Source organism: Ambystoma mexicanum, chromosome 1q (genome assembly GCF_040938575.1).
Source record: "Ambystoma mexicanum isolate Mex_15411 chromosome 1q, UKY_AmexF1_1, whole genome shotgun sequence".
NCBI lineage: Eukaryota > Metazoa > Chordata > Amphibia > Caudata > Ambystomatidae > Ambystoma > Ambystoma mexicanum.
Window position 1 is genome coordinate 1,121,487,422 of NC_090922.1, and position 11,770 is coordinate 1,121,499,191.

The following is an 11,770-nucleotide window of genomic DNA, read 5'->3' on the forward strand; positions in this document are numbered from 1 at the left end:
GTGTAAAGAAGACACAATCCTGTACTGTGCAGTGGCCTGAAGTCAGCTTGCACTATGTAAAGGATGACATTCTCTTCTACAAATCTCATGTGTTGGTTGTAACCGGCTTTATTTGCGATTTTTGCCAAATACTGGTTGTTCGCAATGGCTGAGCAATTATTGGGATTGTCTTCGTTGAGTGCTTATTTTGTTAATAAAGGTTTACAATATGCAACCTCGAACTCTGGGGGAACTATCCTTGTAGTAAAGGCTGCGTTTATTAGAGATCTGGTGACATGTGCTGCCAGCTGAGGGACATCAAGTAGGGATATGAGGATGGACAGGGTGAGGGTTGGCGGGAGCACCTGCAGTAGAGCTTTTATATAACAAATACTCTGTTTTTTTAGAGGGAACCGCAGTAGAGATATACATTGTTTGAGAGGTGGAAGAGGAGGGGTGGTGTGGGGGTAAGCTGGAGAGGCGCTCTGATGTTTGCTTGCATTCCAGAATCTAGGGAGATAAGCGTATTGTAAAAATGGGCCGCACATGAGTTGCAAAGTTCTTTGAGAAGCCTCTCTTTGCGGTTTGAATCGTCGAGGAGTCTTTGGGAGCAATGTTTTGATTTGGCGTGGGCATCTCCAAGTGATAACCTCTTCTATGTGTGAGGTAGGCACTCTTGTCAGTGGGTCTGTGTTTTTCCTCCGGTGTATATGAGTAAATTGTTAGTGTGCCATAGTTTATTTAATTGATCAGAGAACCAACCAGGTGCATTAAGTGGCTTCAGACATTTTCCACTCTCTGAGGGTCAGGTGCATCGAATGGCACATGAATCCAGTGTTCGATGGATTGTTTTGCTATCAATGGGCTGGAAATTGTGGGTAGAGTGGGGATAGTTTCTTGGGCAGGGGGATCAGCTCGTCATCAAGGTTGATTGCTTTTAAGGGTCTACATGGGACACATGTTCCTGTGTGAGGAGGCGCTGAATTACTGAGAAGAACAGAGCTGAATCATCCACCCATGGCATCCTCCGAGAGGGCACGGCCTTCAGGGGACTGGTGGGGAAGGAAATGGCTACTAGGGTGTTCCCAGCTAAGTGTGTTGCGTCATAGATTAGAAAATGAAGGTCTAATCCTTCTAGGTTCGGGAATAGTCTCTTGCCAAGCCTGCTCGAATGGTAACTCTGGCCAGGTATGGAAGTCTCCTAAGATGCATACACTGTGGTGTGCAGAAAGGGAACTGGAGATAACAGCTGTGAGTCCATCCCCAAACGTAGTGCTGTAGCCAGGTAGTCTCTAGATGAGAAACAAGGAAATGGAAAGGGAAGGAGAAGTGTTCCATTCCCTGGGGTTGGGTTCACCGGAGGGGTCAGTGCATTCAGGGAACGATGAGAGGAGACGCTTTCTTCGTATTGCTCTTAAAGGTTGCAGTGCATTGCCTCGTGCATTGCAGAACTTCTTACCCTGGTGACACTGTAACCTTCGTACAATGCGCAATTGCTTAGCACGGAAAGTAGCTTGTCAATACGGAAGTGATCATCAGTTCTCACTTCTTGTGCTACATTGTTGACAACACAGAGGTCATCGCACATGTCACCTTTTTGGGAGATAGGAAGTCATGGAATTACAAGTAAGACGTGGAAACTAATCATTTTAATTGGAAGTCAACATACTTCTATGATTAAAATGTTGGGAGTAAATCACTTCTATGACAAGTACATTGTTAGGTCGGACAGGTGGCGTGCGCGTGCATAGGTGGCGTGCGCGTGCATAGGTGGCGTACGCGTGCACAGGAGACGTACGTGTGCAATTCTGTTTTTTTTTGTTTTTTTTTAGTCTATTGACAACATAGAAGGCAAAGGAGAAGAGTGCAGCAAGGGTTGGACTTAGTTTTGAAAGGGGAGAGGGTGAAAAGCGTGGAAGAGTTTCGGTACTTGGGGGTGCTTTTGGATAGGAAGTTAAACTGGAATTTGCAGGTGAATGGTATGGTGGATAAGTGTAAACGTAGGTTGAATTTGCTGCGGGCGGTGACTGGGAAAGAGTGGGGTGCGCAGCAGAAGTGTCTACGAATGTTGTATAAGGGGTTGATTCTGAGTGTGATGGATTTTGGATGCCAGGTGTCAGTGGGTTTCACGGTGAGTCAGAAGTTGCGGTTGGATAGGGTACAGGCGAGGGCATTGAGGGTGTGTTCGGGTGTGATGAGGTCCTCTCCAGTGAATGCGGTTCAGGTGCTTGTGGGGGAGATGCCGTTGGGGTTGAGGAAGGATGCATTGAATAAGAGATGGTGGGTGAAGTGCAGTGCGAAGAGTGTGGCTCATCCGGTGCGTGAATGTTTGAAGTATGATTGGAGGTTTGACTATTATAGGGACCGGTGGAGGAGGAAGGGAGCACTTTTGGGTTTCACATGTGGGAGAAGGGAGTGCAGTGGGGTGTGGGCGATTTGATGACTGTGACAGGTACGGATTTGGAGAGATGGCCGAGGTGGATGATGGGGTCTCCAAAGGTGTGTTTGGGGTTGGCGAATGTGGTGTCGAAGAAGAGAGGATTGCGGGGCGAGATCAAAGCTTTGGGTCAGGCGTATGTGGCAGGAAAGGAAGGATGCAAGGTGTTCACGGATGGTTCGAAAGACCCTGTGTCTGGGAGAGTGGGTATGGCGTATTATCTGGAAAGCACTGGGGAGTATATAGTGGGACGATTGACGAATGATGTGTCGATCTGTACGGCTGAGTTGGTGGCGATTGCATTAGCGATTGATAGGGTGTGCGAGTTGGGGTTAGAGAAGGTGGTGATGTTTTCAGATTCATTGAGTGGGTTGCAGGAGATTGTGGCAGGGGATGGCGACAGGAAGGATGTGATTTTGGACATCAGGAGGAAGATTGATGGGTGTGTGTGTGGGGGAATGGATTTGGAGTTGGCGTGGGTCCCCAGTCACAGTGGCATTTTGGGTAATGAGTTGGTGGATCTGGCGGCGGGTGAGGGTATGAGAAGGGGAGCGGTTGATGTGAGGCTGCCTTTGAGTGTGGATAAGGTGAAGGCTGTGGTGGTGATACGGGTCATGGATGAGTGACAGGAGAGGTGGGTGAGTGGGGTGAAGGGCAGGTGGATGTTTGGTGTTCGTGGGAAAGTGTCGGTGAAGGTGGATGCGGGGAGTCTGGAATGGAGGAGGGGGGAGGAGGTGATGCTGAATCAATTGAGGATAGGGCATGTGGGGCTGAATGACTGTCTGTATCGAGTGGGGAAGCGTGAGACGAGGGATTGTGCGGTGTGTGGTGTGCCTGAGACTGTGGGACATTTTCTGCTTAGATGTGAGAGACATGTTGAGGAGAGAGAATTGATGAGGGTTCGGTTATCTGCGCTGGGTGTGGCTGAGCTGAGTGGGAAGGCTTTGCTGGGAGGTGACGGGCTGAGAGGCATGAGGAGTAACAGTGTGATGTTGGATTTTGTGAGGCAGACGGGGCGGTGGGAGGAGTTGTGAGTTTATGTAAGACAAGTATTGATTGGTGGGTCTGGTGCACATCATCCTTTAGGATGGGGAAGCGCCGGCGTGGGTCCGCCCACACATCCGATAATTAAGAAGAAGAAGAAGAAGAAGAAGGAGCAACTCGTTTCGCACATGAGCACAGCCATGTGAGCACATCCATGTGAGCACAGCAAGCGGTGGGAAGGCATCCAGAAGAGTCTCACAGAAAAGATTGCCCTAGTGCGGTGAAGAAATGCGTTCAGTGCATGTTTCCCTGAGGCAATGTTTGCCCTAGTGCTGATACCATTTTGCATTAACACTATGGTAAAATGTGCCGTGGTGCAACAATGCATTGGTAGAATAGGTGTTATCCTAAGGTAAACTTGGCCCAAGTACTAATAACTTGCAACATGCGCGTGCACTGCAGAAAGGTTTCTTCTGTAAGCAGCCCTATTCCAGCCAGGCGGTGAGGGCGGTAGAATTCACCCCATTGTATGCTGCTGGCTGAAGGAAACCACAGCAGTGTTTGCTTGTCATTGGTCGAAAGGAATGTGCCCTCTGGTTTCACGCACGTGCACAATATGCAGTATTCATTGCATAAATAGTGAGTCTTTCTGGGATTAGTGTACATTTCCCGTTCACCAGCATTTGAATGGTGATCCTGTATAGTTAAATCTGTTTCACTGCAAGGCACCGGCCCAAGTGTGATGTGACATGAAAAGGGTAGCCTGTAGTTTGTGTGGAGTGTGAGAATGTGAATTTATTTTACAAAAATGCAAAGTATTGACGCATGAAATCTTTTCCCAGCAGGTTCTAAATCGTTGTGTGCCACTTGAGGTTTGTTTTTAATTGAAGTAGTGACTGAAATACCGTCGCCATTAATTAGTCATTGCTTTTAGTCTCGCTCTCCCTCCTCTGTGCATGTTAAAACTGCTGCTGATGGGTCAGATGCCAATTATAAAAGTTATAGGGAAGCAAGCATGTATTATTCTCAGAAAACAGTAAAAACTGTCCCATTAGGAAGTACTATAACCAGTGCTGGTCATTGGGCCGGCTCTCGGCGGATCCGAGATCCGGCACCAGATGTGTAGCCGGATCTCGGGATCCGGCCAGATTCAGCCGCCCAAGCCCATGAACAGCGCTGGAAAAAATGGCTCAATGGGCCACTGGCACCCCTGCCAGGCAGCCTTTTGTAGTGATCAACACCCTCTCCCCCCTGGGGAGAGGGTGGTGATCTCTGCATTTATTTTCTATAGGCTTGCCTGGCAGGGGACAGGGCCTCGCCTATTCAGCCTTAATGGTGGCGCTGCCCCTTGCCAGCTGAGTAGGGGCAGCGTCACCATTAAGGCTGAAAAGGTGAGGCGCCTGGAAGTGATGCCCTGTTCCTTAAGACTGAAACTCCCGCGAATCCGCGGGAGCTTCAGTATTTAGAAAGCAAGGCCTCTGCTTCCAGCGCCCTCACGTTTTTTCCATAATGGTGGCACCGGCCTACGTGCATCACTTGATTAAAGGGATGCCTCGCAGGTGCGATGCCACCATTATGGCTGAAAGAGATTTTTTTCTGGAGCCTGAAACTTTCGCACACGAGGGAGAGCTTCAGGCTTCAGAAAAAAATCCTTTTCGTGTAGTGGCCGGGGCTGGCAGGGGAGATTAGTGGGCCCCACAGGGCCCCGCCTCAAATCGAAATTGCAGAGCCTGCTGGGGCTGAGCCCCTGCAGGCCCCGCCCCACTTAAAGCCCTGGCCGGCGGTAAAAGGCAATGTTGCCTTTGTGGGCGCTTTTTTTTCTTTCTTTTTTGAAGTATTTATCTGACCGGATGGCCACTACCAACCCTGCCCCCTCTAGACCACGCCCCTCTGCCCCCCCAACTCCTCCCCCACTCCGGCACTTGTGGGATCCCCCACCAAATAATTTCCATTTCCACCACTGACTATATCCCAGTGGCAGAGCCAGGAGGCGACTACGCCCCTGCTCCCCAGTGTGCCCTCCAGCTTCCCGCTGGTGCCTATTAGCCGACCCCCTGGCACCAAAACCGGCCTCCGCTACTGCTATAACCCCCTGACCCCCAAAATAACCTACTGTACATTCTCACTCCAGCGGGGTCAAGTATGGGAAAGCTCATAGGAATAACATTGGAGGAGAGACATGGCTGGTTGGGAATGTACATTTCAGGTGGAGATTTACGTTTTCCTTAATGCAAGCCCATATAAGGGCAAAACGTGTCCATGATTGTTGACCATCGTTGAGCTATGTACACCCCCAACCCCAGATACCAGTAAGCGTTCCACAGAATCACTTCTGACCCATAATGATAGCCAACGAGAGGCAAACAAAGGCGGCTGGGCCAAACTCTATTGGAGGGGAAGGTTGATATCCAGCAGTTTTGTAACATCTGTGCTTGACATGTCGGACACTTTATCTTTCAGCACCATGCCCGCCAGTAGTGAACACGCCAACTCTGAATGGGGACCACATGGTAATTTCCTGGCAAGCCTCGCTGTACGCAGTAGAGTACATGGTGAAAGATGCCAGCTCTGGAAACGTCCTCTGCCAAACAGACAGCCTCTCCTGTCAAGTGCCAGTCACGTCCGCTACCTTGGAAGTCACCGCCGTGAGTCCTTCCGGGGAGAGTGATCCAGTCACCGTCTCAGGTAAATGGCTCTTTGCGCCCCTCTGAAACTATTGGTGCATGCGAGGAAAGTATGGTTTGCATTCCATGCCAAAGCCCCTATAATAGTACGCTCTTGGATATGATATGATATGATATGATATTTTATTTGCATCGCGCATGTACACAAGTGGTTCAGAGCACAAGACAAGGGAGTGGAACAAAGAAGAACAAAAAACAAGGATTTTACTAGGCCCAGTGGCCTTGAGAACGCGCAAGTGCATGGGAGAGGGAAGGGTGAAAAGTGCATGGAAGGGAGGAGAAGTGGAAAGTGCAGAGCAAAGGAAAAACAGATAAATAATACAAAATAAATAAATAACAAAGGCAACAAAAACAGTGGTGGTGCAGCCAGCAAGTGGCAAGCGCTCGGTCGAGACAGCAGACAGGGTATGTTTGATAAGTGCAGGGGGAAAAAAGGGAGCAAGCTTGTATTTGTTTCTAACCCTACTCTAAGTTATTTATGCCATTTTGTATTTATCTTGAACTTCTTCCGAATTGCACTTTTAAGTTGGCATTCCTCGCCAACACGCTTTGCCAATAATATGGGGCTACATTTTCGATCTCTAAGGTGTAATCTTATGCAGTTATGGCGCATGTCTGCCTCAGTAGTGAAAATCAAGTTTGCATGCCTTAAGTGCCACTGGAAAATGAGCTGGGTCTTATCAAAGGGGCGTGGCCTAACTGCAGGGGGTGGAGGAGTCGCCTGCTGGCTCGTTAAGCCATGCCCCCTTGGCAAGCCCCAGCTCAATGGGCTACAGGCAACCCCCGCCATGCAACCTTTCGTGGAGATCAATCAACAACCTTCTCCTCTTTGGGTGCGAGGGTGCTGTTCCCTGTATTTATTTGCTAAAGGCTTGCTGACAAGTGCCAGTGCCTTGCCGTTTCAGCCTTAATAGTGGCACTGCCCTTTGCCACGCTGGGGAGGGCAGCGTCCCCATTAAGGATGAAAAGGTGAGGCCGCTGGAAGCCGAGGCCTTTTTTCCTAAAGCCTGGAACTCACCCGAATGAGCGACAGCTTTAGGCTTTACGATAAAAAGGTAATCGCTTCCAGCAGCCTCACCTTTCTTCCTTAATGGTGGCACCGGACCACAGGCATCTCTAGCTTGAAAGGATGCCTCGCAGGTGCGGCGGCACCACCTTTATGGATTAAAGGCATTTTTTTTGCAGCCTGAAGCTCTCGTACATGAGCGAGAGCTTCAGGCTTTAGAAAAGAAAAGCCTTGTCCTGTAGCGGCTGGGGCAGCCAGGGGATATTAGTGAACCAAGGCATGGTCCCGCCTCAGAACGAGATTTCTGAGCCTGTCTGGGCTGGCCCCTGCCCACTTAAAGCCCTGCATGTTTGCAATGTGTATTGCAGCAGCGGAGGAATTGGAGACGGAACAAGGCAGAGGTGTCCTTTGGTAAGCAGTGCCCTCTGGGGCCACAGAGTAAATGCTGTCCATTTCCAGCACTTGAACATACTGACCAGTATGTTTTGGGCCAGATTCAGCCAGAATATTGTGGGTCTCGGATTGGATATAATAGGCCTGATTTATAAAGCGTTTTCCAATGGGATTGCGCCATTACAAAACGCTTCTGTTAATCAGGCCCGATATCACACATCTGGGAGGCCAGAGGGGGCAGACCACCAAATGCTGTGCTGCCCCTTTCTCGCCCACTCATCAAGGCTTTTTTGCTTCCCTCAGGTCGGTCTCTTTTTCCTTTTCTTGTTTCAAGAGCCCTGAAACTACCCTTGTGTGACATACAGAGCTAGAGGAATTTAACAAGCATGAGGTGTCAGTCGATAAGCAACGCCCATCCTTGGCCTTGCAAACTGGGCAAGACCTGTGATTGCTGAACGGACGGCGACCTAAAGCCTGCCTGGCAAGCTGCCTGGCCTCCATTCCACCGGATATATTCCTACCTGCAGTTTTCCTGCTGGCTGATCACCATACCCTGGGCCCAGGAAAACATCCTCAATATACAATGTGGTCTTTATTCCGCCGTCACGAAAGCCAGGACTAGCGTGTGGTTCTGCTGAAAATGTGCAAAGATGGACAGCAAAGCAGGCAGCACTTCCTATAACGCGACTCACGCGCACGCAGGTCATGCACTCTTGCTAGGCATCGCCGGGGGCTAGACTATAACCCAGTGGCATTGAAGGGGAAGAGCTGGAGATCATGGGTGTGATGGTCACAGTAGACATGTGAAGCATATGCTGGCGTGTAGCTCACTTGGTTAAAGAGCCTGCTGCTGAAATGTGGGGGTAACCTACAGGAAGAGTTGACCCAGTCCCTCACCCCCCTGAAGTAGTTGAAATATTTGTCAACTGTGGTAGGTAAAGACTTTGCACAGCCTTGAGACACTTCTGAAGACCATGGACATGGGCAGCGGCTTCCTTTGGCTTAGGGAGGGCATGAACCCCCACACTTTCAGGAAGCGGGCAGCACTCTGCTGTGACTCCCAGCTGCGGAGTTCCTAGCAAAGGGGTGCTACACCAAGAGACTGCCAAATTTCTTAACTGGGAGGGCAGATTTGCTTTTATTCATTAACATAGCAGTAGCATCAACTAAGGGACAGGTCAAAAGCCAAATCAATACACCCTCTATGATGAAGCCAAAGGCATAGAAGCCACAGCCCACACGTGCCCCTTCAGCAACACCAACATCCCAGATAATTTGGCCAAAACCTGACCACAAGCATATAGCCCAGGCTCTCCCCGCTGCTTCGCACAGCCCTTCCCTCACCCCATGAAATTACAGGCACACACGGTATTTGTGTGTGGGTAGGTCAGGTGATCCGTTAACATCAATGTCACAACTTCAGAATCCTAGCGGCACCCCAAGTAAGGACTAAGCTCTTATTCCTCGCAAGGGGTCTCCCCGATTTAAAACCCCCTAACCATTCCTCTCTATACGTCACTTAAAGATCACATAACTTTCACTTTGACGTTGCCACTTCCGAGATACTTCTGCTTGACTCCCTTCCCACACATCCAGAGTTGGAAGGCGCCCCCCCCCCTACAGCCCGTCCCTCAACATTTACTGGCAATACTGAAGTCCCGTACCCCTGAGTACAGGCTGTGCTTCATCCGTGTGGTTCTTGATGGCACTTTCTGATTGGATGCAGCCGGTAGCTCCGCTGTGACGACCCAATCATAGGAGAAAAGCAACACAGGGAGGCTCAGCATGACAAGCATTGCATGGAATAACCCAGCGACCACATTGCAATACACAGCCTGTTTTCTGGAGTAGGAGGGTGGGCAAAGAAAATGCCCTAGGACCCGAAAAGGAGGGTAAAGACTATGGGCCTCATTATAAGGCTGGCGCTCCCGTGATGAAGGGGTCCGGTACGGGATCGGCCCCCTTCATTCCAGGAGCGCCGATTATGAGCTTCCCATCGCGGGACCAAGATCGCACGCCTGGTAAAACCAGGCATGCTTTCCGGTTCCCGCGAGGGGAAGAGGAAGGCAATAACGGGCCAGATGTAATCTGCCCGTTATTACCTCCCTCCCCATTCCCATTGAGCCCTATCGGGACTCAATGGGAATGGGGAAGGGTTCTTGCATGGAGGACTTACCGGGTCCTCCTATCTCGGGGTAACCCGGAAAGGCCCCATTGCAGGAACCCGGTAATGGAGCCATGGACCTAATAGCACCATGGCTACCTCCATTCTCGTAATGAGGCCCCATGTGCTGCTTTTAAAGTGGCCTGTCACCCCCTCCCCCTGCCAGACACACTTCCAGTCACCACCCACAATATATCCCGTCCACTTTTCTGAAAACCCATGTCCCCATCCTGCCCCCTTTCCTGAACTGCCGCCCCCCTTCAATTGATGGCCCATGGCACTCAATCGAGGTGGACGGTTGCTGGTAACAGCGGCGACCACCAAGGCTGCTTTGGACGCGTCCTGTTTACCAGCATAACTGATGGCATCAGCGCTTAGAAGGCCTCGCGTTTACAAGGATTAGCATCACTTTGTGAAACTAAACAGCCTCTGAATTGGGGGGAAGATGCCTCTAATGGGCCAAAGGAAGGCGACATAGCTGTTCAGCTGCCCGAAAGAGTTCCAATGTTATTCCCAGTGGTAGAGTGATACTGGACGGTAAGGAGGCCAAATACGCAGAGGAAAATGATGAATTATTCCCTCGTGATGCTAAGGGAAAGATGTGAATGGCTGCCCAGAAACAGCCAATAAGCTTCTTATTCCCAGCCGTCGAATTGTCTACTGAGCCTGTCATTACAATGAGTTATGTAGAATTGTTCAACTTCCATAGATTTCCAATGGCAATCCGAGTCATGTTGTCTTTCTGTTTCTTGTTTGTTTCATCCCGTTCACAGGACTAGGATCGTCCAAGTAACCTTACTTGGGACACCAGCATTTCTTCTTGTCACTTTCCATTTGCCTGTGTACAACGTGCTGCCAGAAGTAGTCCCACTCGGAGTTCCACAATCCTACCATGAAAGACTGTATTGATTCAATGAAAGCATGACAGAAAGTCTTCACTTTTTTAACTTAAGCAGTGTTGGGATTTCCAAAAGGACTCGACTATTTACTTCAGGACCGAAATCCTCGTAGCATGTTCGTGGCAAAGAAATATTTTGAGATTTATGTGTTTTTTATTTTAGTAATAATAATAAAAAATAATTATTCACAGAGCAATGCCTTATAAGAATGAAGTAATGGTGTCATCTTTTGCTTCTTATACATATGACCACAAAATGTGTTTTAAATTGCGACTCAAATCAATGTTCCTATTTGAATGAAGCACTAATATATATTCTCTATTTTTGAAACATTAAATCTTCTGAAAGAAACAATTTGCTTAGTGTTTTGTGAAGCTTAATCGATGTTGGACAGCATGGTGTTTAATATGATGGACATGTTCATTTTTCAGAAGCCTTCTTACTTTGGAAAAATTTAGTGACTATTAAATATGCATTAGTTAAAGATGTTTCTTAGTATTTATTATATATTCCGAGTTACATGATCCTGCCCATCGTTCCAGAGCAAAAGCAGATTCTTCAGTATCATGAAAGTCATGAGTTCAAACAGCTTTGGATGGTAAATGCTAAAATATTAATCAATTAAATTAAAAATCAACCTAAAAGAGGCAACTGCTTTCAGCCAATTTAAAAACAGGTGCTGCAGAAAAATAGATGAATGGAATCTATGCTACCAAACCTGGGATCCGACTGCCTGAGCACCAACAACTGACCTGCACAGTGTTCTCACTGAAGACCCCGAGCTCCACGAGTAGGCACCCCCTCAAACATACTCTAAGGAGCCTTCCATCACCAGGGGAGCTGGAAAAAGTGGGTGACTAAAAATGTACTTAAGTTTCCTCTCACATGAACATCCAAGAAAAGTCTTTACCTGGCTGTCCAAGTTGCAAATCAATTGGGCGGTCAGTTGCCATTGAGCCTTTGATCATTTATAGAAGATATGACATGGCCCCTGCTGCGTCAGTGATAGGAAGCACACCAGGACTCAAGATGGACTCGTGGATTTCTGTTCGAGCTCCTGACCTGGCAGCTACAATTTTAATAAGGAAGCATCTTTGATTTTGTGTATTTTTCTTTGCTTTTCTCTATCTGGTTGTTTTGAAGACCAAACAGTTTGTAATTAACTATCAATCCAGGAGGAAAAATTAAGCTAATTAGCTTTATGTAAGCTTTTTTAGTTTGCTT

At 48.6% G+C, this 11,770-nt stretch overlaps 1 protein-coding gene across 1 annotated transcript in view; it reads left to right on the plus strand.

The window, feature by feature from the left end:
• The window catches only part of LOC138542778 (serine-rich adhesin for platelets-like), a 385,335-nt gene extending 374,305 nt beyond the window's left edge, over positions 1 to 11,030 (plus strand). Inside the window, exons 61-62 of the mRNA XM_069641863.1 lie at positions 5,861 to 6,085; positions 10,421 to 11,030. Coding sequence (XP_069497964.1) covers positions 5,861 to 6,085; positions 10,421 to 10,440 — 245 coding nt within the window. The 3' untranslated portion in view covers positions 10,441 to 11,030. The remainder of the gene's footprint in view (positions 1 to 5,860; positions 6,086 to 10,420) is intronic.
• Positions 11,031 to 11,770: the final 740 nt, after the last annotated feature.